Source organism: Condylura cristata, unplaced genomic scaffold, assembly GCF_000260355.1.
Source record: "Condylura cristata isolate star-nosed mole 26May11 unplaced genomic scaffold, ConCri1.0 scaffold00025, whole genome shotgun sequence".
Lineage (NCBI taxonomy): Eukaryota > Metazoa > Chordata > Mammalia > Eulipotyphla > Talpidae > Condylura > Condylura cristata.
Window position 1 is genome coordinate 27506399 of NW_004567126.1, and position 27945 is coordinate 27534343.

Sequence of the window (27945 nt, forward strand, 5' to 3'; positions counted from 1 at the left end):
GGCCCCCATCTACCCCCAGTTGAGACATGGTCAGGTCTCCCCTTGAGCAGAATTGCCCCTGTTTGAGACAGGGATTCTGTCGATGCCCAGGAGGACCTGTGGCCCATAACCATTTGATCTACTGAGGTCGTAGGATATTTGCTCTCATTTCCTCTCACTGGGGCCCTTCCTGGTGGTGCATCGTGTTAAAGCACAGCAGTGTGAAGTTGTCCAAGGCCACTGCAGCGTGAGTCTGATCCCCAGCCAGGGAGCTGACCTACATGGCACAGCAGTCCTCTTCTGTCTCCCCGCTGCTCCCCTCAGCAGTGTATTTTAATACATCTGTCTGTTCTGCTTTCCACTCTACCTCTGGCGAAACCTCTTAACCCCTCCACCTCTGGCCTGTACCCCAGTTGTCATATGCATAAATAAATAAATCTTAAAGAAAATACATACACCGAATTGAGAGGGAGAGAGGAAATAGGGTAGGGAAGGGGTGGGTCGCTCTGGTTATACCGTCTAACCCACTGTGGATTTATTCTGGTGTTTTCCAAGTTAATGTGGGATCTCTCAACCTCAGCAAAGTTGACATGGGAATTGGATCATTCTTCATGACTGGAGGACTGTCCTGTACACTGTGCCACAGGGTATCTGTTCATAGGGTATATCGATCAGCATCCCTGGTCTCCATCCACTAGATGCCAATAGCAACCTTCTCCCCTATCGTGACTGGGGTTGTGGGGGAGGGGTGTGGAGATGCAGATCACCCCCTGGTGACAACTACTATTCTATAAGATTACATCCAACTATCCAGGACTAAATTATTTGCCACTGGAGCTTAAGGCTCACCTTCCTAATCTGCTTTTTCTGGTTATGGCCTCTTGGCAGCTAAGTATGCTTCACGGACTTTATGTCTGTTAGAAGAGGAGTACTGTTTCCTACAGCCTTCAGCACTCAAATCCAAGGTGAGAACCTGACAGAATGTCAGAGCTGGGAAGAACCTTCAGAGATGCTCCAAACCTGAGCCATTCCATTTCATGGGGGCTGAAGGTCAAGATCATGTCAGCAGGAAGTCAGCCTGTATAAGCATACTTCTTCAGCCAGTGAGTCTAGTTCATGCTGTCCTTTCCAGTAGCCAATTGCGTGGCCCTGAAGAGCAGTTTTTCTAAAAATGACCTATGAGGGGCACCACATTTGCAGTCACTCTCCAGACAAATAGGAAGCAACAGAGACAAAAGTCCCTCCTTGCACTTGTTTAGAAGGCATACCTTGTCTTAGGAAGTTTAAATGATTTTTCAAAATTAAACTTGCCCAGGTTTGCTACAAAGAATTTCAGGGATTTGCTGACCCCAGATTAATGCCTCATTGCATCTGTAGCAGCAGAACAGGAGTGGAGAATCAATTGTTTAGAATTCGGCTTTCTTGGGTAGGGAAAGTGAGAAAACAGGCTGGCTACCTTTTGTTCAAAGGAGAAGAGATAGGGATTTTTTTTTTTTTACGATTTTATTTATTTATGCATACAGAAATGGGTACAGGCCAGAGGTGCAGGGGCAGTGAGAGGTTTCACCAGAGACAGAGTGGGGAGCAGAACAGGCAGATTGATGAAGTACACTGCTGAGGGGAGCAGCGGGCAAGACAGGAGAGGTCTGCTGTGCCATGTGGGCCACCTCCAGGGCGAACATTGAACTCGTACTTGGCTTGGCTTTGCAATGCAGTGCTCCAATCTACTGCACCACCAGGGAGGGCCAGAGAATAGATGTTTTATAGGGCCCTCCCTCGTGGCGCAACAAGTTAAAGCACAGCACTATGAAGCTATCCAAAGCCACAGTAGCACAAGTTCAATTCCCAGCCAGGAAGCTGACCCACATGGTATGGCAGACCTCTCCTGACGGGACCGCTGCTCCTCTCAGCAGTGTGTTTCAGTTTGCCTGTTCTGCTCCCTACTCTTGTCTCTGATGAGTCCTCTCACCCCCTGCACCTCTGGCCTTTATGCCAGTTCTTGTGTGCATAAATAAATAAAATTTTAAAAAGAAGAGATGTTTCATAGTGTTCATGGTGGTGGCTTTCAAGGAGCTAAGAGTTCAGGGTCTTGGTCTGCCTCAGCACAGTTGGGGGCCTGCTGCTTCTGGAGTTCTGTTGTCTTTTAGCTGACAGCATCTGCCATTGAGTGAGCAAGACTTCTTTCCACGCCCTCCTTTTGTCATCTTCATCGTCTCATGATTAGGGCAGAGCAGAGTCTTGTCTCACATTGTTTAGCCTCCATCCATTTTGCCCCATCGTCAAGGCCAGAAGTGAGCCTGAGTCACTGTCATGACCACCACTTCTTACCTGGATGGCTCCTGAAGGCTCCTCACTGGTTCCCCTTGCATCTGTTCTGCCTCCTTGCCACTCCCAAGGTAATCTTCCTCAGTATTTTAGTACAAAAATGTTCTAAGCTAAAAATGCAGAGAGTCATTTGAGGATTGTGCCAGGGTGATTGTGCCAGGTGATGATGCAACTCCCGTTAGGTTAGACCCTGACTCCTTGTCACAACACCCGCTGTCTTCCTGCAGAAACTCTCCAGTCACGGTGGCTTCCATTCTCTTTCTATTCTGAGGACTTTCACTCCTGGATACCTCTGACTGAGTTGTTCTCCTTCCTGTGCCTGAGATTCAGATGACACCTTAGAGGGACTGTAGCCAGTTCTCGCCCTTAGTTCTCCCCATCCGCCGTCCCCACTGCCCTGCTGTGTCTTCCTTATAGCTCCTGTCTCCAACTCATCCAGTCATCTGAGCGTGCATCTATGTGCTTGTTTCTTTTCTCTGAAGAGCTGTGGCCTTGCTGACCTTTCATTCTGTCTTCAGTGCCAAGTAAATTGTGCTATGGTGAGCAAGGCCTGGCCAGTTGGCCTTCTGTGAGCTCTCACCTCAGGACCACTCCGGAGTCTGAGCAACTGGACATTTGTGCTGAATATCCTGGCATCTAGGCAACTCTTGAAAGAGGGCAGACTGTGAGACATTTACCATTATTGGAGATCTGGGGGGCGGCAGCTGTCCTTGAGTCCTAGGCCTCTTGATGATACAGTGTCATCAAGATATTTGCAGTCTTCTAGGTATAGGTAGATTTGCAAAAGTAATGCCAAATGTGGATTTCACATTGCATACTTAACCACTTCCCAAGCACTTTATATACACCATTTAATCGGTCCTTCGCAAAACTACCTGGGGTGTATAGTACCATGTCTGTTGAACAAACAGGACAGTCTACGAGACAGTTAAGTTTACTTGCTCAGGAGCCTCGCCAAAAGTGGGTAAGACTGACTTGAACACAAAACCAGAGTTAGCATTTCTTAATTTCATCCACACTCTCAGCAGAAGTTCTGCAGTCCTTAGACGTTCCTTCCTGTGAAGGAATCTCTGCTCTCAACTAGAACTTCCTCGTTCCCCTGCTCCCCAATCTTCAGCCACTTTTACTTTACTTCAAGCGTGCTCGAGTCATGCCATCTAGTGGCGTAATTGGAAAGTACTGTCAAAATTAGATCACTGAATTTCTCAGTAGTGTTTGGTGAAGTTGATGATTTTGTATTTAATAAGTTATGAGGTTTCTATTGGAATCAAGGCATGAAAGTGCCCAAGTCCAGGATCTACCACCAGCAGTGTATAGCCTGGGTGAGTGGGATGGGGTGTAGGAGGCAGGAGGGTTTTACTGCTGAATTGAAACGTACATAAGTAAAGAGGGTAGAATTCACTTGGCCCTAACAGGTCTTGAGAGAACGTGAAGCACTCAGCTCAGAAATTAGGCTTTGCGTCCTCACCCAACTTCTGCCACTTACCAGTTTTGTGACTTCTCGGGCAAGGTCTTCTCTGTTTGCCAATCAGATATGATAAATAATAGCTAGGTCATAGGGGCCGTAGTAACTTTAAATGAGACCGGTTATGTAAAGCGTCTCCCATGGGATCTAGTATAGCTTTTCAATAAATGTTAAGTTGCATATTGTTCTTCCTGCTGTTAGAAGTATTGGGTTCCAAGCATTGCAAGGAGCTTGGATTTCAATAGGTAAAGGTAATGGCAGGATAAGGCGCATTCCAAGACAAAGTACATAAAATAAAAGATGCCATCATCTCCAGAAATATGGACCCTGTAATCTCCATAATGCCAGGAAAAATCTATATGAGGACTGAAAAGAGAGTCTGGCTGTCTAGAGGCCCACTACCCTGAATCACTGGTCTGCCCCAAACATGCTGTGCCATAAGACCAAGGGAAGCATCACCTAGCGACAGCATGAATGAGTTCTGTTCCATTCTTCACCACAGAACTAGTTTGTGAACAGAGTTGACACACCAGTGACAAATTTACCTTTATGTTGTTGCCCAGAACTGTTTATAATAATTCCTGAGGAAAGAAATTACTTGGAGGGTTGAGACAGTAAGTGTCCCAGGATTAAAGCAGTTGTTACGTATTAATGAGCTAGTATTTGTGTTGGCAAGATACTTTCCACATTTTCTGCACAGATAAGATTAAGACACATCATCCCTGGATTAAAATTCATTTTATATGAGTACCGTGCTGACATTTTTGGCCAAGAATTCCAAATGGTTTTCCATTTGGTTTTCCAAATGGGGGTCTCTTTCTTGGCAGGTATTTGAGCCATCATTTAGGAAGGGAATAAACAGAATAGGCAAAAGTATAACAGATTCCCTTATCTGTGTGTTTTCCGTAGTCTGCATATTTTCTTCTGTTTGGTTTAGGTTTGGCTGCAGCCATGATTGGGGTGTGTGAGCAAAGCTTGGTCCAGGGCAGGCTGCCTAAAGTATCTATGGACACTGCTCCCTCCACAACAAGAAGATGGAAACTTTATGTGAAGGGGGTTGGGGAGAGTGGAGAGAATGTGTGTGTTTGTGGCTTAGCTTGCAGATGTGTTATGCAAAGCATCACATGGTTCAGCATTTGACAGGTGAAGACAGAACACAACTTGTTTGGCTGTCAAGTGTGCATCTTGGAATGTTCTTGATTTCTTTCCTAAAGGCCCTTAGGATTTGCTGTGGGCTTAATTGCACACTTGTCGGAGGAGCTAATCATGTGATTTGTTGAAAGCTGGGCCCACCTCAGAACTCATCACTTGCCCTCTAAGTGTCCTTTGTGCTCTTCCATAGATGTTTGTCTGGAATGTCACCTGACAGCTGCTTTATCCCTGATGCTACTTCTCAAAAGACGCTTTGTTTCAGCTCCAAGGCTTCACTTCTCCCTTTTGTACTTGTGGTGATGGAGAGCAGGGTGGCTCAGATTCAGTGTGGATCCATACCTGCCTTCGACAAGCCACTTGCCCACTCTGAGTCTCTGCTTCCTTTTCTGTAAAATGGGGGTACTGGTATAACCTAGCTCCTGAGGTTGATGCAAATATTCAGGGAGGTGATGCTGATGAAGCATGAGCACCTGCCTGGTCCATAAATGTGACTGCTGGTCCATGTATGAAACCATCTCATGGCTGTGTGAAACCCCACTGGGGCGTCTCCTGGCTGAGACTACCGTGGCAGAGGCTGGAAGACGTCCAAAGACAGGATCCCAAGGCCTCTGTTATGCTGGAGAACACTTAAGCTCTCCCACCGCCAGGGCCTTGGCCAGCTCCTTGCCCTCCTTCCAGCACGGCTGGACAGCTGCCACTCCCACCCTATCCCAGGGTACTCTTCTAGCTTGTTAAACTGTCTTTGGGACAAGACATTCTTGCAGGGTTCCTTTCCAGCCCCTTCCTTGCTGCTTCTGAAGTAGACATATAAGTTATTTTGTTTCAAGGGTTTTGCCACTAGTCTCTGAGCAGAACAGACCCTTGAGTCCTGTCCCTGGCCTGCCATCTAGTGGTGGTACAGGGAAGCCGGCTGTCTTATTCTCTCAACTCTATGGCTGTTTGACTCTCCCTACCCGCTATTTGAGGAGGTAGTTCTGGGCCCTTGGATTTACAGAGACATCATGTAGTCCTGCTTTATCAGTATTAGGTCAACAACAAAACACATACATGATGGCTGGTCCTTATATACAAGTGAGGTGTGTGGTAGCTGTTCCCTCCAGAATGGTGTAATTATGCTTTTTGGTGTATATAAAACAAAGTCATTGGACCACAATTTCTCAGAACATGGCCCCATTATTAAGCAACATGTGACCATACCCCAGATTGTGGACTTTTGGGATTTCCCAAGCACATACCCAAGCCATCTGAGGACGTTTTTTGTGTCCCCGAAGACCACCCTCCACTGCAACCCTCACCTTCTTTGGAACAGTTTTTGGCTCATTTTCTCAAGAGAGAGAGAGAGAGAGAGAGAGAGAGTGTGAGATTGTTGCAGGCCTTCTATGAGCTTCTACACTGGACCATGCATGTGTGTTTTTGGCTCATTTCTGAGAGAGAGAGAGGTTGTTGCAGGTCTTCCATGAGCTTCTACACTGGATCGTGAGTGTGTGAATTTCCAAGCACTGGACCCAGCTAAGGGTGAGGCACATGCCACCCTCCATTGCCATTGCCCTATGCTGGGGAGGTCGGTTTCCCCATCTGTCCTCGAGGCTCTGGAGTTCTCTGATGTGCTGCCAACTTTAGGAAAGTACTAGACACAGAGCAGGTTCCACTCTGGTCTGCTTGAGTCCCTCCACGCTCCTTTCTGCTGCCTGGTCCCTCTCTTCCCCTCCCCATGTCACCTGGCTAAAGTACTTCTCTTCCTTACACCTTAGTGGCACTTTCCTCATCCATCCTTTTTAAGCCTTACCAGTTTGGGTGCCCCAGCTTCTGTGTTTCCCCTACATTGTTATGTTCAGCTGAAGTTTGATGTCAGCTCCTGGCAGCAAGGGGATGTGTTTCTCCATGACCCTGTGCATCTAGAGGCCAGCAGATGCCTGGTGCACATAGGCGCTTGTGTGAAATTGCTGATGTTTGTTATTGCCAAGTGAATGCTGTGATTGAATCTCTAAAAGCAAGAGGTGCAGCTGAAGGCTTGATTTGCAGACTCCACAGGGTGGGCAGAGTGCCCTGACAGTCACCACCATGTGGGCAGTTCCTCTGGGGGTTGGGCTGTGCAGAGGCTCCCAGACATCTGGCAAGTTTGGAATGAGAGCCGAGATCTGCAGCCCTTTCACTTTCAGGCTTGCGTCTGTGCTCATCACCTGGACTGGATTCAGGACACAAATTCTGTCCTTGGGGGGTTATAGCTGAACTGTCTCATTTTGCCTCTGAATCTGGGGGGATGGGGATGAGGGTGACCAAGGGACCAGGAAGGAGTGTGGCATTGTGAGCCGAGATGTCGTCAGCAACTCACTCCTTTCAGCGTCAGGCCAGGGCATTCTGTTATCTGGAGTATTGTGGGAGACAAGGCCTGTCCTTGGCTCCGATTATGGTAGCCACCTGCAGTCGTTGTTGGACCCAGACTGAGGAGGGGCAGGGCCAGTGCTCCTGGGGTGGTAGCCGCCTGGAATTTGGCCACAGAGCCTGGGAGAGCTGTAGGGCAGCCGCGCACCGTGCACATCCCAGACAGTAGAATCCCTGCCACCTCAAGCGCAGGGGGGTGTTGGAGGTGCTTTGGGGCCTCTGAGTTCCAGCCCTCTTTGCATACCAGCGTTGGCCCAGCCTACAGACAGGCCCACACCGCACAGGTGTTCACAGGAAGGAGGACTGCCTTGGTCTTTACTGCTGAGCATTCGGTGGCACCGGCCGTTAGTATGCTGAGCTGTGGAGCCATGTTTAGGCAGGCTGCTTCTTCACAAATGAGTTTGATCCGGGAGCCTTTCACAGGACTGAAAAACACTTGACTAACAGAATCTGGATCCAAGCAGTCTACATTTGATTAGCATTTTACTATTTTAGGTCCGTCCGGTAGCCTGGGTTTCTTAAAATCTGTGGTAGGGGTTTTCCCTTCCTTCTTGGAAGAAAAGGGATGTCATAGAGGGTTCCTTGCCTCTGGCTCCTCTTCACTCCCCAACCTTGGGTTTCAGGCAGCTGAACAAACATGCTTATTCGGTGACATTACCAGAAGCAGTTTGGTGACATGAAATGATTAAAAAGTTATCTGTGGTTTGTCGTGCATTTTGGGGGTGGAGCACATGTGTTGTCATTCTGTAACTTCAGTACTAATTTGCAGTTGATGGGCTTGGTCTCTGGGACCTACTGGAGCCAAGTGGAAGTGAAGTGCGTGTGATGCTTCGCACTTTGGGGTAGAGAAGTGGCTGGAATTCTCTGCTGTATTGTGGTACAGTGCTTGATCTGCCGTCCGCGGGAGTCCCAGTAGTGCCCAGGTTGGGTTACCAGGCTCTTTACCTCCCTATCCTAGCCTTTGGTATGTGACATTTCATTCATTTAACTGTTTTTTGAGCACCCATTGCATGAGAAGCACTCTGGGAGGCTCTGGAGAGACAAAGGTGAACAAAACAGAACCCTCTCTGGTGGCTCAGTGGGGTAAAGTGCAGCACTATGAAGCAGTGCACAGCCAGGGAGTGACCCACAGGGCCCAGCAGACCTCCCCTGTTTCCCCACTGCTCCCCTCAGCAGTGTATTTCAGTGGATCTGCCTATTCTGCTCCCCACTCTGTCTCTGGTGAATCCTCTCACCCCTTGCACCTCTCGCCTGTACCCCAGTTCTTGTGTGCATAAATAAATAAATCTTAAAAACACAAAGGTGAACAAAAGAGAGGTGCTGCTCCTGTGGAATAGCTGCCACCAGTGAGCAGGTAGATAGCTCACTGACCACATGTACAACATACGCCTCCTTTTGGACGGTTTTGCCCTGAAGTTTTTTCAACCCTGGCTTCCTCTTCATCATTTTCCCCATGGTGCCTTGCACAGAATAAGAGCTTAATAAATATTTACTTGGTGACATAGCGGCTGGTATAAACACATGTCAAGAAGGGATTTCATTCAGACATATTTGGGATCAAGCATGCACCAGGCAGGCAGGGGCATGGGAACTGTTTTGGATGCTGCATCCCTGGTCACTCAGCCCCCCGGCCTATGGCAGGATACCAGCCCGAGAGAAGGTGAGAATGACCCAGGCAGAAGGACGAAATCAGCCGAAGCCCAGAAGCATGGGGTGCACCGCGAACTCTCCAGTGCCACAGTAACGGTTACCTGAGGGGCTCTCACCCGCTAGAAGGCTCTTAGGCCCTAAGATGGGATGCTGGGGGGCCAACAGCGGGATTTTAAGAGTGCATTTCACCTCACTGGTTCTGGCTACTCTGCAGAGGCCAGGCTTAAGGTGAGAGTAGACTCAGAGACAGACGTTCTGGACCAGGCCAGTGGGTGAAGAACAGGTACCTCAGCTTATTGAGGGAGGATCTGCTTGACTCCCACTGGCATTGGGTTCTCAGGTGACTGCTTCAGAGCTTGGATTCACAATCCTCCCTCTCCCCCACATTGAGCGGCATGCCTCGTTGCAGTACAGAACTGCTCTTCCATCCCGTGGGACCCCTCCTAGCTCATGCCTGGCATCCTGCTGCACAGTCCTGTCCTTCACAGAGTTCACTAATCCCTGCAGCCACCTCTGCTAGCTGCAGGTCACCCAACGTAATTCCCAGCACCAGAAAGCTCTTCTTCTGCCATCCAAGATGTTCTGTTTCCCTTGTTAGTCCTTATTAGTCTGGCAGCTATATTTTCCAGCGTGCCTTTTTTATCCACCCTCCCATACTATTGAATCCTTATAGGGCCTCACCTCCTAGTCTCAACCATGGGACAGTGAGAGGAACGAGGCCGAGGGCCTGATCTCCTGGAATTGATATCTTAATCATGAAGACAAACTATAAAGCCAGGAGTGTGCAGTGTGTCAGGTGGCCATACTTGTGGAGAGAAGGCGAGCTTCTTCATGCCACAGAGAGACCAGCCCAGGGTTTCTTCATCAGTGTGTGTGTTCAACCAGGTCTGCGGGTAAAGCCCTGTCTCTCGGGCTGGATGCTCTCAGAGACAAGAGATGGAAATTGAGCTGACTAACTTAAGCAAAAATCATTTGTTGACCTCACTGAAAAGTCTGGGACTCAGGACCTCTAACATTCCCCCCAGGATTCAGCCTCCTCCAACCCCTCTGCCCCTGTTGGATGACGTCAGCCTAAGGTTGCTTAGGGAGATGTGCTGCTGGCAATCCCCGGGTTCTCCCTCAGCACAGAGCACCCATTCCCCATAGCACCGACAGAATCGCTAGACTCAGCGCACTCACTCTGCACTGGCCTGACCTTACTCACATGCCACCAGGTCCCCTAGGAATGGGGCAGGTAGCACTCTCCTCCCTGGGCCATCTGAACTAGGGGTGGTTCACTAAAATCACTGGGTTTCAGGAGATACTGTGCTTGCCAAAACCCCAGCTCCTTCCGCTGCACCCCAGTGTTTGCGGCTGGCCAGGAGTTGAATGGAGAAGTGAGCCTAGAGCCTACACTAACAGCCCAGGCCGAACTTGTGAGCTAAAATGCAGCATGTGATGTGGGTAAGTGACAGCTGTCCCCAGAGGCCCTGCTGCATTCCTTTGCTGTCACTGCTGCATTCCTTTGCTGTCACTGCCTACCTGACGTGGACAATTGTTCATCAGGTTTCTAGGCAGCAGCGTAGAAACCAGGGAGATGGCAGCTTAACTTTTGTGCAGCACCCCTCTCGCCCTTCTCCCTTGTGGCACTTTGGTCTCCTGCAGTCACTTACCCCAGTGTTAGCTGTGGGCTGTTGTGCAACATGAGGACTCACGGGGCCGTGAGGCTTCAGTAAGCAAGATCAAGAGTGGTCACCTTCATTTAGTCCTCTCCCTCTTGTCCCTTCCCTCTCTCAAACCTGTCTCCACCTCATCAGCTTCATCATGGACAGTTGCTGTGGCCTCCTAACTCCACATCACTTCCTGCTCCAGACCAGTCTTTCCTTAAACCTGAGCTGTCCCCTAACCTTTGTACACCTCCTCGGGTCCCTCACCTGGCCACTGTGCCTCTCTGGCTCCCTGTCAGGCTGTGCCTCCTGTGCTCTTCTTGAGATCTCCACGTAGCCGCCTCTTCCTGGAGGTGTTCTGACCAGACTGAGCCAACTCTTCACACACATGTACTCAAGACCCACATCCCCCTCCCTCAAAACAGTCCTGCTAGGGTAGAGCCGGTGGTGCAGGTTCCCAATTAACCTCAGCTAGCCACCCCTGCGGGCTGTGTGACAATAAAGCCAGGTAGCTGCTGGCCAGATTTCTGACTTGGCAAGCTTTGCATCAGTTCCCTGACCTCAGGGCCTTGATGGCTCCAGGGAGCTGGGAACACCTTACAGGGTTCACGCCCTGGGCCAGAGTCAGCCAGGCCTCCTCTCAGCAACCTGCTGTTCCAGCAGTGGGCCGTGACAACTGGTTGAGAAGCCTGGATTTGGTTGTGCAGGAAGGAGACGCATGGTCTCGTCTGAGAACTATAGGGACCATCGCACTGGTCCTGTCATGGAACAGAACACCTCAGAGGGTTTTTTTCTTCAACAGCAGCTGTGTGAAATGAACTCACAGACTTTTGGAACCTCCTTAAATTCTTTTTTTTTAAAGGTGCTCACAGATCTAGGTTGAATGTGGGCTAATTTGTCTGAGGTAAACACTCCAAAATGTATGACCTTGAGGGCAGAGGGTGCTCCCTGGCCCCAGCCAGTCTGTAAGTTTGAAAAATAAAGCCAAGAAAAATCTAATCAGTCTGTAACATTCGAAATACAGTTTACATGGAGACGCACATAAAGACCTGATCTCTCCAAGTTGGCTCCTGCAAGGCCATGGTGGGAGGCACCCTGCAGCTTAGAGCCCTCCCTGCCACTCACCCCCATGGGTGGTGCTGCCTGTTTGAATTGAGTATTGATGTATAACATGTGCACATGAAAGTGCTCAGATCCTAACCATTTAAGTATTGATTTTCCCAAACTGAACACCCACACACATCTATGCACAAATCGTGTTTCCCAGTCATGCTGTTTTCTTTGGAGTTACTGGTTTTATGTTTGAATTGTTTTTGGTTAACTTACTGCAAACGAATTAGCATTGTTTAGTGTCTGAATGTAGTGTTGGGGGGAAAAAAACCAATTTTTCTTTTTGCAGAAAAGCCTGCCATTGCTCCGCCTGTCTTTGTATTTCAGAAGGAGAAAGGACAAAAGGTAAGGGGCCAGCATGTTCTCTCTTCATGTGATGACCCAGACTTGTTTCTCCCAGAGGCCTCTTCTCCAGCTCACGTGGCTGAGGATGCTTCTGCCCTTTGAACTTAATACTGAGCTTGGAGGAAAGAAGTCTAATGGCTTTAGGTTCCCTCAGTGAGAGGTAAAACGGGTGTGAGTAGACCCTGCCGTAACAAACAGTGATAGAAAGCTCTTTCCAGTCCCTAATGGTTTGATTTAGAGATACCGACATACCTTGGGAAAACCAGCAAGAGACTAAAGAAAGAAGAAAGGTAGAAAGGGGTGGGAAAGAGGAAGGAGGAGAGGGGAAAGACGGTAGTGGTGAAGGGGAAAAGAGGGCCTTCCAAGTTCTTAGGGAAATTTCTTGACCCTAACCAACTGGCCATAAAAGCATTCAGAGTAAGCATTAGTTGGTTTGCATTACATATTTACCATGTCCATCTGTTAGGTTACTTCTGCCTCCTGAGTTTTGCATCTCAGATGTACCGTTGTTGGAAATACCTGTTTCCCAGAGACAGCAGCCTGTTAAAAGCCTGAGAGGTGCAGCAGTAGCTTTCTGATGAGATGGTGATGAGATGGTGTCACATGTATTCTTTATTTTACGTTCAGGTCACTGGCTTTCTATCCCTTCCTGACAAGTTGGTTTTGAAAGTTAGAGTTGTGTCCAAAAACCTTGATCTTTGTAGCAGTACCTTCCGGGTTTACACAGGGTTTCCTCTGCCCGAAGAATGGATGGTCACTCTCCACCCGCCCTGGGCAAGGGGTGACACCCAACACCTGTTGCAGCACTTCTGTTTGCCCACGTTGCTGTGCTGGATCAGGGTGGTCTGAAATCACATGCATCTCATAAACTCAGGGATCAAGATCCACAAAAAATTAGGAAAATCCTGTTTTTCTTCTAGGGTCACTGACTCCAAGGCTGGGGGCTCCTGGTGTGGGGACTTGGGACCTCTGGCAGCCCTGCTACAGTTCACAGACTCTGTTCTTTGGTCTAAGAAAAAAACAAACAACTTTGTGCCACCCAGCTTCCCTGAGTGATAATTGAAGTGCTGTGCAGGAAGGGGGTTTGTAGAGGGGACAGAGGAAGACTCAGTGGCCCGAAACCTCCACCCTCGTCCCCTATGTTACCTGGGGGCTTTTCTGCAGTCTGTTCTCACAGTCACTTCCCCATTGTGAATTCTTCTACCGGAGAAAGTCTCTGAAGGACACTTTTGTTTGGTTATTCAGGTACTGTCTTCACCCTAGATCAGTTCTCTGCCACCTCCTCCTCTCTGGACCCTGACCAGTGCACACAGCTCAACTATGTTTTTTATCAATGGTCCTCAGGAAGTTCAGTTGGGTGATGATGATGGTGACCTTGGGGATAGGCTGTTTGATTACTTTTAAGTGTGAAGGTTAATAACTTTTAGGTTTTCCATAAATTCAGGATTTTCTGGAATTTTGAATTTTATTTTGATCTCTTTTGAGCCACTATCAGTTCAAAATGGGTCGGTAAGCTGAGGCCTTTTGCCACCTCCTGTTTCATACCTGGTGTTATTGGCTCGCTCCCCCTTTCCCCCTTCCCTCTCTCTCTGTGTAATGGCAGGCTCAAGTAACTTGGACCAAGGCCAGCTGGCCTACTGAGTTCCTCGCTCTTCATAGGAAAAGCCCACTGGCCTCTGATTTTAATGAGTAGTAGGAATTAATTCTTTAGACCTGAAGACTTCAAGGTAGCAAGTAATTTGAAACACTGTAATGTATATTTGTTTGCTTGAAGTTTTCAAATGCTCTTAAAATTCCTGTGTCAGTACAGATTTCATGAGTGTGGTGGTTCAGTTACTTTATAATTGAAGGCTGACTTATCTATATTATCTCCAGAAGGTCAGTGAAATTCTATAAACAGAAGAGTGTTCAACCAGAACAGTAACCAGCAAGACTCTGATTGTCACCTTAAAAATGTGCAGCATAGTTTTTATCAAAATAGTGACTCAGAGCCAATTCTAAAAGGTCTCCTAAAAATAGCATCTTCAAAAAAAAAAAATAGCATCTTCAAAGATCTGTTCTCCCAGTCCATCATGTGGTCACTAAAAGGGCGCGGGAAAACACTGTGTATTTAGTGGCAAAGGCCAGAAGGACCTATGTCTACTAGGCTACTTCCTGAGCTGACTGGTGTAGAGTGGCCAGACCGACACGAATCTTCCTTTCTCGCTCTGTTGCTTTTGACAGCCCACTATGGTGGGACGTAAATAGTGACTCAGAAAGTTTGTTTCCCCTGGCTTCCCATTTCAAGGGAAATGAGAAGATGGATTTGCAAGAAACAGCCACAAAAATGTTAATTTGAGACCCTTCTGTTTCACTTCGCTCCATCTCTCACTACAGAAGCAAAGTTGGAAAAGGGAGGTTAGGGGTTCAGACTGCTGTTGTTTTTTCAAGGTGAGCTCCTTCCCCCCTTTTCTTTTCAAATTTTCCCAGTCCTCAAAAAAGCCTGGCTTCACTGGTAACATTTTCGTCATCAGTGCACACCTCACAGTTGTGCACACCTCACAGTCCTCCCCTAAAATACTTCCTCTGCCAACTCTTAGGAATGCAGCGTTCTGTGCCTCAAGCCTGGTCCCGTAGTCACACCTAAGAAAATGATCGCCATTCATAAATACCCTCCAGCGTTTATTAGTACATATTTCATATTTAAGTTGTCCTGATTGTCACCAAGTGTCCCTTGCAGCTTTTTTTTTTTTTTATAGCTACTTCTTGATCTTCAAAGGTCAGGAAAGGTCCCATTTGTTGACCCTTAAGTTTAGCTTCGCTGTTAATGCTCTCTCTAAGGCATCCACTAGGCCTCACTACTATTACCATGATTAAGATTTTTTTAAATTGGAAATTAAAAAGAAAAAGAATTAGTTGCCTGCACAGGAGTTTTTTGCACCTGTTTGGTGATGGAGACATGTAACCTCTTCCATGGGGCTCATTATTGGCCCATATTGCGTTCACATAACCACAAATTGATCAGTGACCTGTCGAGTGCATCACTTGCTTAGCCTGCTAGCGTGGCCATGGGACAAGTTGTTTGAATCCTTCTATTGTTAAACAAAGTGGTGGACTGTTTGAGCTCCACAGTTAACACTCAAAATCTAAACTCAGCCAGCCTGACAGCACAGGACTTGTTTACTTCTTTCTCTCACTCCGCACTTCCGAAAGAGGGTGCTCTTTATGAACTACTTGCCTTCCTATGGTTTTGTGTTTTCCCCACGAGAATGAAACCTTTTTGTCTTAACAGTCTTGAATGGAGACAGACAGGTTTTTTGTTTTTGTTTTTGTTTTTGTTTTCATTTTAATACAAAGAGAATTTGAATATCGGTCAGTAGTTTCATTGTTTATGGTGACTAAATGTTTCTCTCAGTTGCTTTATCTTCCAAATATTTGTTAACCTGAATGGAAAGGCGGTGAGGTTGCACTGGCAAGGTGCCACCTTTTGGGTAAAAAGTGGAGGCAGTTACCAAAATGCTGTTGAGCACAATGTCCAGTGTCACTCAAACACTGTCAGTGCATGTTTTACTCATTTTGACATTTACTGTTGGTGTAAGAAGTGTATCCTGTGTGTGTGGATTTGATTTTTCTTTTTTATCAGCCACATATTTTATGATGATGTTAAAGCCTGCCAAAATTTTGAGGTCTGATAGAAAACTAGAGACTCTTACCTCTAGAGCTTACTTTTAGAGCATACTTTTTTTTTGTTCAGTAGAAACACTGGGACCCAAGTAGAAAATGCTGGAATGACATTTATGTTTCTATTTGATCCTCAATTTAGACTTCTTTTTGGTTCTCATGCCATGAATGTATTTGAATATGTTCCAAAAGGAGGAATTTTTTTTAAAAAAAAAAAACTTCTAATTGGAGACAGGCAGTTTCCCACAGAGCTCTGGGTTTAATCTTTTCTCTGAGGTGTTAAATCTCTAGCCATAAAGTAGCAGCAGACTAGTGTGTAGACAGGGTGACAAGCAGTTTGGAAGACAAACTATTGTCAGTGGATCTGCCCTGGATGGTGTCGATTTGGGTGACTTTTTAAATGTATGGATGAGTGAAAGTTGAATTGTTTTTGCATTCTAAAAAAGAGCTAGATGTTCTCTTATAAATCCTCTTTATGTAGTTCCTCTCATCTGAGGATTCTTAAGTCAAAGGGTAGTAGTCCCCGAGCCCAGTCTAAAGAGGTCTCAACCACTTCACACTCCACAGTCGCAGGCCCATCTTCAGGGAGACAACGTAGTCTGACAGTCTCCTCAGTCACAGGATGTGAGAAAGCTGTCTTCTTGGACAGTGCCAAATGGGAGGTTTGGGGACAAGAGCTCATCTGTTCCAGAACCCCAGCTTCACAGCCCATTTCTGAAGAAGACTCATGGCTGCAGAGCTCTCAGCCCATGATAGCCCATCCAGAATCCCCAAGAACACCTCAGAGGATACCAGGGCTGTTGCACTTGTGGGAGGAAGATGTCCAGAACTGGCTCTCCTAGCCTGGCTAGTTTCCAAATCAGCCCTGCCCAAGGTGATTGGGGTGAGCCTGGGAGGATTCTAGGCCTGGGATCACAGGTCTCCCACCAGCATGTCTGCTAATACAAAGCCTGTTTGGTCACCCCATCCCTGCACTCACTGAAACAAGAATACGTTTTTTTTATCTCAGGTTTAAGCAGAACAAATTGAAAGGTGCTGGAAGAACCATATGGAAATGTAAAAGCCTTTGACCCTGGATGCCCATTTTATGGATGTATTGTATTCCAGGCTCTCCCCATCCTTCCTGACAGACAGAAAGGTGCTGCTGCCCTGCCCCACCTCAGTATTTCCAAGGAGATATGTCATTAATCCTTGGGATAACAGAACACTGATTATATCCATGTCCCCCTCTGATCGAGGTCAGCCCCCATTTCGGCCACCAGGAGTGTGTTTTTGTTCATTCTTGGCTGGTAAGAAGCTTCATGCTGCATGCGGGTCTGGACTTCTGAAGACGACAAAACCTCTTACAGAGTTGGACAGCAGCAAGTCCGCCCTACATTGCCAGTCTGGAGGGCCAGTTTAGTCGATAACCTCACTCCTCCCTGCCCCATGTTGCAACCTTACTCACATTGAAGAAAATTTGTCTTTTTTGCTCCCAGTCCTCTGCAGAGCAAAAAGACTTGTCTTCAGGAGAGGAGCCTCTGGGGGAGGCCGAGGCCCCCCGCCATGGCACGGGTCCCCCCGAGTCAGCTGGTGAGCATGCCCTAGAGCCTCCTGCCCCTGCTAGTGCTTCAGCCAGCACTTCTTCGCTTCCCGCTCCTGAAGCCCAGCTTCCTCCTTTTCCTCGAGAACTGGCAGGGGTAAGTCCACCTCCGCTGGCATTCCACCCCCAGGGTCCCAGTCCAGACCTGACCCCTTTCTGGTGGGGTCCTCAGATCCATTCCTAGATCCCAAGAGATTGGTAAGAACTGAAAAAGGCTATAAGGATCTCTCCAGCTCCCTTTAATTCGTGCTGCCAAAAAGCCAGGAAAGATGAAGCCCCCTTTCACACTGAGACTTTTCCTGCTGGGGGATCCAGACTCAGCAAGAAGTGCATCCTGTTTCCTGGAAAGGACGTGAGAGGCGGAGAGGAACTAAGTAGTAGAGTAGACGCTTCCCAGTCAGATTTGACCCTTCTCTCCTTCCTTACGTTTTTCTTCTCCTTTCCCTGAATGTGGGTGTTTGAGTTCATTGTCTTAGAAATGCCAGAAGCTCCAGCTTCCTTGATACAGAGGAGAAGGTATCTAAGGCAGATTGCTTTGCAAGACCTGTTGTGTTTGGACTGTGGTTAGGCTGTGAACTGCTTGTCTTCAATCAAAGCAGGAAGAAGAAAAGACTTCCTTTGAATCCAGAGGGAACCCCTTGAGCTCTTTATCTTTGTGTTCAGAAGGCTTTTGAAGATTATAGGTGGAGAAGATTGTGAACTCTCGAGAACAAGAAGTATCTGAGGTTTTTGGAGTTTGATAAATTGGGAAAGGTAAACATCATCCTCTGTTCAGGATTGAAAACTCCGTCCTCTAGAGACCTAAGACAGACACCCCATTTATGTAAGGGGAAAAAGACTCTTAACAAGTCAACAAAGGCCCCTACCCTGCCCCCACTGAGCACAAGTCAGCTTTCTGGGATGTCAAAATCCCAGACCATTGGTGAGTCCTTTTGTCACATCGTCAGTCCCTGTGTTTTCTATGGAAAACCAGTCATTGTCATCAAAGCCTAGGACACCCAGTAAGAAGTGATGTTCAACTGAGGGAGGTTGGAGGCACATTTTCTTATTTTGAAGCAATGTGTGATGGAGTAAGAATAGGCTTTCCCTTGTACCAGCATCTATGGGAGTTAAAATGGGCTTGGGGCAATGAAACGTACTCAGACCCATGAAAAATTCTAGCCAGGAGGCTTTTGCACCAGAATGTTCTATGGGACAGTTCTCACATAAAGAGCACACGACGGGGGAGGGCAAGGATTAAAAGAAGTCACCACCCTTTTTAAAAATTTGGCAAGGCAACTCCTGGAAATTTTTTTTCTTCTTCAATATTAAGTGTTTCCATGCCTTCAACCTTCACAGGCGCAGGACAGCTTTCTCTTGGGGTCTGCTTTGAGTCCCTGCAGACAGATCCTCATGTGCCCCTGCTGAGGACCTCTGCTGCTGCCTGGTTTGAAAGCTCAGTTTCCTTAGACATCTCCAGTCAAGAGGTTGAAAATGAGCTTCAGATGAAGAGTAAGGGGAAATCACAGCTTGTGTGATGGCAGCCGCTTTTCCTCTCCTGTCCCTCTTAATGCCCTTTTGATGAGCCCACTTAACCCCCACCCCGCAAGGAGCCTGAGTAGGAAATGCTCTGGAGATCCCTCACCTTCCTTCTGTGGCCAGGCCAAGTGTTTCTGAAGCCTAGTCAGTGGAACTCAGCTTCTCAGTTCTTGTGGACTTTGGGTCAGAGACTGTAATCCAGAGAGTTCAAGCATTCCCCAAACTGGCAAATAAAAGGTCAAATGTTATGACTCGTTGAGTGTCCATGGGAGAGAGCCAGGACTGTGGAGCAGTTTATGAATGTACCAGCATGGTGGCGAAAACCACAAACTCATGTGATGCACATGTGTTGTTTTGTTTTAGCATCCATAACTGGAAACCTCAGTCATCAGAAGTCCCAGCTAACCCCTCACATTTGGTGAGAGCTCTGAGCCTACCAGGGGTCACTCCCATGGGCTCCCAGCAGAGAAAACTGACTGGTTGCTAGTGGCTTCCGCTGATAGGCTTTCTCTACTGATTGGGAATGTTCTAGGCAAAGTGTAGTTTCTTCTAGGTTAGCTAGTGCATAAATCCAGACCCATGGAACCTGACTCCCCCTAATCCCCTTGACCTTTCAGGCTGAGGCTTTTCTCTGGTTAACCTGACCAGTGGCTTTTGCACTAGAACAAATTTGGATCTTGATCTGTAGCACGCTGAATTCAGGAAACTGCCCTCAAGTTATCCAGTAGGTCTCATCCATCATGTTTAGTCTGTTCTTTATTCCATGATCCCTTGGGGGAGAACATAAGGCTGCAAGTTCTTTATGATAAATAGCAGCTCATTGAATTGTTGCTTAGAAAGGGCCCTTATCATCTTTCAGTCTCATCAGAACGCTGGCCATTGAAGGCGCAGTACCAGGAAAAGCTATATATATCAGACTCCCTGGCTCTCAGAAGACAGTTTGAAGAAGACCAAACCACATTCAGATTAAGTTCTCTGGTCTGGAGATAGAAGTCAGCTTTAGCTCTTTGAGCCTGGCTGAAGTAAACTGGACAGAAGTTCCAAGCCAAGGTGCTGCTGAACCTAAAATATCTTTTATTAGACCCACCAGGAAGCTTAGGAAGATTCTGGAATGCGCCCACTGGCTGGACTGACTCCTATATGGAGTTTGACACCGCCCACCCACCCAAAGATTCAGATCTTCAATGGCCAGCTCTATTTGTTCAGCACCTATCTTTATGGTAAGAACTGAGCTTACTGCCTCAGTCACAGATACAGTATTCACTTGTCCCTATGGAAACAAGGATGCTCCAACGGGCCCCTGTAAATGATTGCTAATCCCTGCGGCCACGTCCTACAGGTTTTCTAACTGGTCAATTCAGAATAGTGTCATTGAGGCCCAAGCAACCAGATGGTCTCTGGTGTATCTGGAAGGAAATTAGTTGACATGGTCTTGCTTTCTGATCTTTTCAGGAGGTCAGTGCTGTTCGTTCCTGCTTACTGCCCGTGTGTCTGCCTGTATCTGTCTCTGTGCCAGCTTCTAAGACCACCGTTTGCTCCTTGAGCCCAGTCCAGACAGCTTCATAAGAGATATGTTTTTTTTGCAGGAGTGGGGGAGACCTTTAATAAATTTAAGTCATAATTTCCACCTTTTTACTCATTATACAAAAAAGCAGAACTCTTCACACGTACAGTGCTATCTCAGGTTAGATGTTTTAGTACTTTGTACTTGGTGGACAGGCACATACCTCACAGAATGAATGCTTTCCCCGCCTCCACCCCCACCCACAGGGTTCCAGTGACTTTTGAGCACTTGCTGCCCCTCACGCAGTTTTTAGGAATGAGGGTGCTTCCTGCAACACGTGCTGAACAGCTCCTTGGATTTCTCCTGTAGCTCATGCTTACCACAGTGCAGCCAGCCATCACCAGAAAGGACTTCATCTTTTATGAACCTGCTTTATTCACTCTGTCCTAACACAAGAGAAGTAAATTGAAGGGTGATCTTTTGATCTTTTTTTGCATCTCTTGCTGTATACATCTCTTGTTTTTAGCTAGGGTGCCTGAATGTGCTGAGCTCAGTGTTCCCCAGGTGTTTTCCTAAAGCTCTGACCCTTACAGAGGTGGATTCAAGTGTGTAAAGAGATTGAGGTAGAGGAGGAAATGGGGTCTCCACACCCCTGCTTTTGTTCTCAGCCCTTCCCTGGTAGTGTGCATCCTGGAAATCTGCTCTCAGCATCCTCCTTGCCCACCCCCAAACTGCAGACTTCTGAGGCTGAGGAATGGGAGCTTCAGGGACTGATTTCAAAAGTGTCTCGGGCACTGTTCTCAGCTGACCTCTGAGTACCCGTCCCATGACTGGGAGAGAGGCTGCTTTGACATGACAGATCTGAACCACCAGGCTGCTGTGTCTGAGGAAAGTGTCTGTGGAGCTGGAGTTGGTCTTGTGTGGCCAGGGGAAACTCGGAAGGGAGCAGCTACATCCCAGACTTTTTCCTGGCTTGGGGGAAGATGACATGAAGCAGCAAACAGCAGACTCAACCTGAGTTTGACCCTCTACCCTTCAACCCCAAGCAGGGTCCAGGGAATGTGGTTAAGGGCTTCTAGAAGAGTCAGCATGTCCGAAGTCAAGCAGAAATGACTTTGCCATGCATTCTGTTTTGTGCTTCCTTGCATTAGTTTCTGTAGAGAAGAATTGCTGGCAACCGTTTCCTGAACTGGGTGTTTTAAACCCCACAAGAGGTTCCAGCAGTTTCTAAGGTTCTCCAGTAAGGGAATCTCTGTGTGGTTCTTCCTGGGTTTGATCTTCCTGCCTTTCCAGGCCGCACGTGCCTGTGGGGTGTTTCTGAGAAGAGACTCTTGGCACAGATTTGAGGGTTTTCTGGGTCAGAGATCTACAGTGTCTGAATTTTATCTGATCAGGTGCCTGTTCTTCTCTGGGTCCCAGGGGAAGTGGCAGGGGATTTCATCATGCAGTAAGCAGTATCCTACATGTCTAGTTGGGTGATAGGCCGTGATCAGAACAATGAGGTTGGACCTCGTTGGAGTGGAAGACAGACAAAAACCGCCTTTAATCATTTTTTAGCTAATCCATAAGTCAGGCCAGAAATAGGAGGAAGGGCGAGAGGGTAGAGATAGCAAGTGATCAAGGGTTCACCTGGGGGTCACAGGGAGGCCATACTAACTGGGCCTGGGGGTAGAGTGTCCAGGCCATGGGGCTATCATATGTAGGAGAATACTAAGGCAGGAACAGCAATTGACATGCTCTAAAAACAGCAAGGCCATGGTATGCTGACAGGGAAAAAGGGGGCCTCTTGCAGCGGGGTGCCACTGAGCTGAGCAGGAGCCACAGAGGCCTCAGCTCCTGGTCTAGCTACTTCTGGGGAGAGGCTGATTCCCACCAAATTCTTAAGGATTCCCAGAAGTCTGAGAAATGTGGGTGGTATTGGTAGTGAGGTGAGAAAGTTGGGTGTCATGAAAAGAGCCCCACAATACACAAACAACGACCGATAGACCTAATGGGAGAAATAAACAAGTCAGTCACCATGTTGCAGGCCTTGTGTAATCAGAGCATCTAAACAGAACACTGAGACTTGAGCCGCACTAAAACTACACTGACCTAACACGTCTACAGAACACTCCCAACCAGGAGCACAGACACACAGAACATTCTCCATGATAGACCTTTTGCTCAGCCACAAAGACTCAGTACAATTTAGCGGGCTTGAAATCATACAGGCTGGCCACAGTGAAGTGAAATTAGAAAACAAACAGCAGGAGGAACCCTAGAAAGTTGACTTCGTGGATATTAACCTGGACAACCCTCAGCCAGAGGGCGGTGCAAGGTGGACGCTGAGACAGGTCATGGAGGAGGCCTCTCTGCAGCAGCCCTGAAACAGTAGGAAGTCGGGGCGTGCTGCTAGCAAGGGCCAGTGCCATGGCTCCATCCTGACAGGGCACATGCCTGACTGCTTCTCCGTAGCCCTCAGAATCCTTTCACTGAACAGTTGCCCAGCAAACCCCTCCCATGTCCCTTTCTGGAACTTAGAGGTTCATGGGGGGCCTTAACACCAGAAAATTGGAATAAGGGCCACTGACAAAAATTCAGGGACATTGAAGTCATGGGGCAAGGGGCTTGTTTTAGAAAATGGGCGTATGAGCATGCAGGAGCAGAGTCTGCTAGGCCACAGAGGTCCCAAGAGACCTTTAGGAGGTGGCAGATCCCATAGGACCTGGGAAGTGTGGGCTTGGGAATAGCCAAAATGTTTATTGAATGAGAAGAAATATCTAGAGTCCTAAGATACTACTTGGGGTGGGGCAAGGAGTAGGCAGTGAGGTGGTAGGAAGGAAGAATATGTGAGGAGGTGCCAGCCTGGGCTAGGGCCTGCTTTCAGGGGCCAGCAGGGCCAGGGGATCATGAGTGGCCAAGACGGAGGGCTTATAGTGGCCACTCATTCCGATGTCAGGGGTTTTCAGATGGAAACAGGAGGACTTGGGTGTCCTGTGAGTGGGAATTCTCGTTCCATGTTGGTGGGGGTGGACATCACCCCTGGAAGATTTAGGATATTGGTGGTTATGTCTTGGCCCCTTGATGCATATTCCCCCACCCCCACCCCCCGGGCAGAATTCTCAGAGTTGCCAGGGCTGGTGGTTTGCTCCCTTCTGCGCTGGCAGTGACTGGTCGGTGGTCAAGGGCAGCGGCTGGCCTGGGATGTGATAACCAGGCTTAGACCCCTCCTGGAGACTTGTTTTCGCAGCAGCCACCAGTTGCCTGTATGTTGCTTGCCTTTGCAGCTATGAAGGTAGACGTGCCTGGAGCCTCCCCAGTGTTACCCCCCAGGAGGGGCCTGGTGCCAAGACTCCAGCCTGCTGACTTGCTGATGCCGTGGCACTGCAGCACTGCACGCTCAACTAAGCTAGAGTCGCATCGCTGCAGGAGTTCATCTCCGCGGCACCCCATCCCCAAGTCTGGGCTCTTCATCCCTCCACAGGTTCACCCCTAGTCCCTCATTCCTGTCTCTAGGCTATCCCTGCACCCCAAACTCCTCTGATTGCTGAAGCCCTGCCCCGCTGCCCACGGCCCCGTCCCCCCAGGGTAAGGCAGCTGTGGAAGTGAGTGTGCAGACTTGGTCTGTCCAGGTGTGAGCCATGACCTGCCACTGGCTCACAGCTCCCATAGGGGAGGCATCAGCACCTTCATTTTCCAGGTGAAATCATTCACCCCAGGCTTCACACTTGAAAAGTGACAGGGATTTTATTTCCCTCGTGGGCACAGTGGTCTGTTCACATTTGCCCCGGGACTGACAACCCCGCAGTGTTACGGGACTGTATTTCTACATAGTGAGAGTTGTCTCCTTTGAGCTGCCCGAGCACGCAGATGCACGTGTGATGAGAGTGGTACCTCTCCCTTTATAGACTTGATCCCCTAGACCCACTTCGAGTGAACCCTTGGGACACCGGCTTGGAGCAGGAAGCCCACGCTTGCTTTCTGACTCAAACCGGAGGCATCAGTTCATGTGGGGAAGGGCAGAGGCCAGGCTGGAAACTTTTTCTAATCATAATAAATGAGCTGTGTGCTTCAAGCACAGCTCCTGCCCTCTCTGGGCCCTCACTGTCTTTTTGGATGAGGGTCCATAGGCGCTGCCCAGCAGCCTGTTGTTGTGATCAAAAGGGTTTAACTTGTGAAAGGTTGTGAGAGCTGAGATGAATGTGGTCTGGCCCTTTGTGGAAAAGCACACCGCACCAGCCCCCACACCCCGAGGTTCTCTCCTGGCTCCCATAATCTGGTTACTGCAGTTGGCAGAGCACTTTCACGTGCACCATCTCATTTAATCCCTCACAGCTTGTTGAGGCAGGTGGTCCTCATCTGGATAGAGCTGAGCTCTGCGGCGCTTCCCTGAAACTAAGAAAATCAGCCCTCCTCGCTCTTGAATGAGTGCCCAAGAGTGAGGTGCAGCCCTCAGGGTTTGCTTTTGGTTGCTTAGTGCTGATGAGTTACAAGTTCAGGAGAAGGGCATACAGGAGGATTATGTATTGTCCTGGGTTGGGACCCATGAAGAAGTTGAAGGTTTCTTAATAGCTGGTTGTTCACATTCTAAACCTAAAGGTTGTTCAGAGGGAACTTCTTCAGCCACCTTCATGTTCAGTGACTTCTATAGTCTCCTGACTTTCTGGTGTTTGATGGTTGTTTTGAGTGTTTTGCAGCTGATTTTGGTCTGAGGCATTAAAACTCTCAATTGCTATGGAAATAAGAGCCCACCTTGAAGCAGAGTCCTCACCGTGGAATACACCAGGACAGGGAGTGGAGTCCAGGCTGATTTGGTGCTATGCAACCATTTTAAACAGAGGGGTCACTTTTCAACTCTTGGCAAAATGAATTTTGGCCAGATAAAATTTCACTGTGCTTGAGTCGGGGGTTAGAAGACCAGTACAATATAAGCTGTAGAGGAAAGAACCTGATCCTTGTGCTATAGATGAGTTCTCAGCCGCTAAGAGGATTCCTTGGCATGGGTCTTTAGGTAGGAAGCTTGTCAGTTACTTTGTGAGCTTTAGGCTGAAAGCCTACCTGTGAGCCGGCTGGCTGTGCTTAGGCAGTGAGCTTAGTCCTGCACCCAGACCATTCATTGTAGAGCTCCTCAACTCATCCTTTCACTGTGGGGCCTCGTCAGCATGACCTTCTGTAACCACTCTGATGGGTGCTTTTGTTTCAGAGATCAGCAGGAAGCTCCAGCCCTGAAGGTGGAGAAGGTGAGGAAATTTCTAAAGCGTTTCACCATCTTTGCCATGTAAAAAATGAAAGCAGACTGATTTTTTCCTCCTTCTCATTTCTAGATTCTGACCGAGAAGATGGAAATTACTGCCCTCCTGTCAAGCGAGAAAGAACGTCCTCTTTAACCCAATTCCCACCTTCACAGTCAGGTAAAAGAATTTCGCTGAACTGTAGAAACATTCTTGTCTATCCACCCATGTTGCTCTTGCCATATCTCCCACCCTGCTCTTGTATTTTCTGCCCATATCTGAGTAAAATCAATTTGAGACTCAGTCTCCCTCAGGAATGAGGCTAGAGCTTGCCTGAGGTGAGGCACCAGGAGTCTACATCAGGAATCAGTGGCGCTTACAGAGACTTAGTGGATGATTAAGAGCATGAGCCAAGAAGTCAGCCCTCTGAAATAGAGGGAAAAGACTGTCATTAGCCCCAGTGTTAAACTACATCCCTTTCCAAAGCTGCTGTTTCTGTAGACTAAAGGTGTGGGAAATGGATGTTCTCCTGACTTCAGCTCAGCCTGGAGATTGGTGGTGAAGTCGAGGAGCCCAGAAACACAGCCTTGAGCTGAGTGGCCCCAGCAGACGCTTAGGAGGAGAGGGCTTGGTGAGGTCTCACTGGGTAGGCCAAGTGTGGCCATGTGGCGCTTAAGACCCAGGACCAGAGGGGCTTATGCAGGGAAGAGGCATGTTCTGAGCTAGAGAGAGAGACTGAAAGCCTTGGAGACACCCCTGAAGATTGGGGGAAGTGCTTGCTGCAGGCCCTGCCCCTCCCCTCTCATCCTGACTCAGCTCCTCTTGCACTGGGCCTGTGCCGCCTCCGCTCTCTGTGGAGCTGATGTGGAGGCCCATGAGTATTTAAAGAAGTTCTCCAGTTACACAGCTTGAGTTCATTCTTTGGAAGTTCATGTGAAACATTTTACAGCTGAATCTTAAAGATTACCACTTCCAGGAAAATAAGACAGTCTTGAAGTTTTTTCCCTACTAACGAGCAGTGCCAGCATTATAGGAATGAACAAAGTTGAGAGTGAGTGGACCTTCACCTTCATCCCTGTACACATTTGCTTGTGTACCCATTTCCCTTAACACTTACTTTGGGCATTGCCATGTCCTTTCTCACCACTTTATCTGATCCCCCCATTGCTACCCAGGTGTTAAGGAACTGTCCACAGTTTGTAGTTCAGCTGCTCTTGGCATCCTTTTTTCAAGGATCTCTGTGGCATAGGCATCCCTGCGGAAAGGGGGCACCCACTCCCCTAGCTATTGCTTGTGTTTTTCCTGTTTACTGTCTGCTATGGAGCCTGCTTTCTGTATCAAGAGTCCACAACAGAGAGGAGACACTGTGTGCTGTCAATATAGGGGCAAAGGAACACCAAATGGCTTTCTCTCTCCCATTGCGTTGGCACCTAGAGGTGCTCAGCTCTCACTCATTAGGGGAAATGAGTCGCTGGTGATGCCAGTGGTTTGCAAGCATCACTGTGCACTGCATTGACTCTGCTCGGTCCCATTGCGTGTTGCCTGACCAGCAGCCTGGGATAGCCCCCACTGGTGTCAAGGAGTGTAGGGCCCAGGTGAGACTCACTGGGCCCAGGTGAGACTCAATTTCCTGCTTGCCGTCCGCTGCCCTCCTGGGTGCCTCCAGGATGCCAAGGGAAGGCCAGGGACACGAGGACAATAAAGGTGCCATAGACCAGACTGAACTGCTACAGAGAAAGGCCTTTCAACTAGAGACCCTTATTTGCTGTAGAATCCAGGGGGCTGCTTTTGTAAGGAGCAGTTGAGGACTTGGCATGATGCTGAAGCCCTCACCCACAGTGGGGCTCAGACCCTCAGGTGGGAGAGGGTAACCCCTTGTACCTCTGTCCTACCTACTCACACTGTTTTTCCTCTTGTTCCTTCCCCTGCCCACATCTCCGTGTCGACAGTATCAAAAAACAATGTTTTTATGCCATCAAGCTTCTGCGAGCCATCTGCAGGCAATTCTGACTCAGAGCCAGGTGAGCCCTCTCATCCCCTTGCCTCTCACAGCCAGTCACGGGGCTTTTCCTGGTGAAAACGGTTGATGTTGTAAAAAATAAAATCTTAACTAGGAATGGGCAATTTGACATAAGGCTTTTCGTTCATTTCCTGAATGCTTTCCCAACTCTTCAGCTAGAAGACTTGAAATCCAGCGTGAGGCAGACTACAGAAGCCTTAGTTCTGTTCTGCAAAAGCAGGATTGGTTTCAGGAGTTTTAAATCCTTTAAAAAAAAAAAAAATACCTCTGGGCCCTCCCTGGTGGCGCAGCGGGTTAAAGCACAGCACTGAGAATCTAAACCCACTTCCACATGAGTTCGATTCCCGCCTGCCCCAGAGGAGCTCCACATGGCGTGGCAGACCTCTCCTGACCCGCC

The 27945-nt window shown here is 48.3% G+C and overlaps 1 protein-coding gene across 6 annotated transcripts in view; it reads left to right on the top strand.

Annotated features, from left to right (window-relative positions):
- Positions 1–27945, top strand: part of RANBP3 (RAN binding protein 3) — a 52900-nt gene that overhangs the window by 7243 nt on the left and 17712 nt on the right. For 2 of the 6 annotated variants that reach the window (XM_012729696.1, XM_012729697.1), the window contains exons 2-6: positions 11999–12054; positions 17193–17393; positions 25501–25537; positions 25622–25708; positions 27478–27549. In XM_012729696.1, coding sequence (XP_012585150.1) covers positions 11999–12054; positions 17193–17393; positions 25501–25537; positions 25622–25708; positions 27478–27549 — 453 coding nt within the window. Of the gene's footprint in view, positions 1–11998; positions 12055–17192; positions 17394–25500; positions 25538–25621; positions 25709–27477; positions 27550–27945 lie in introns of those variants that run through there. The other 4 variants (XM_012729698.1, XM_012729699.1, XM_012729700.1 and 1 more) reach the window with 3 other exon arrangements.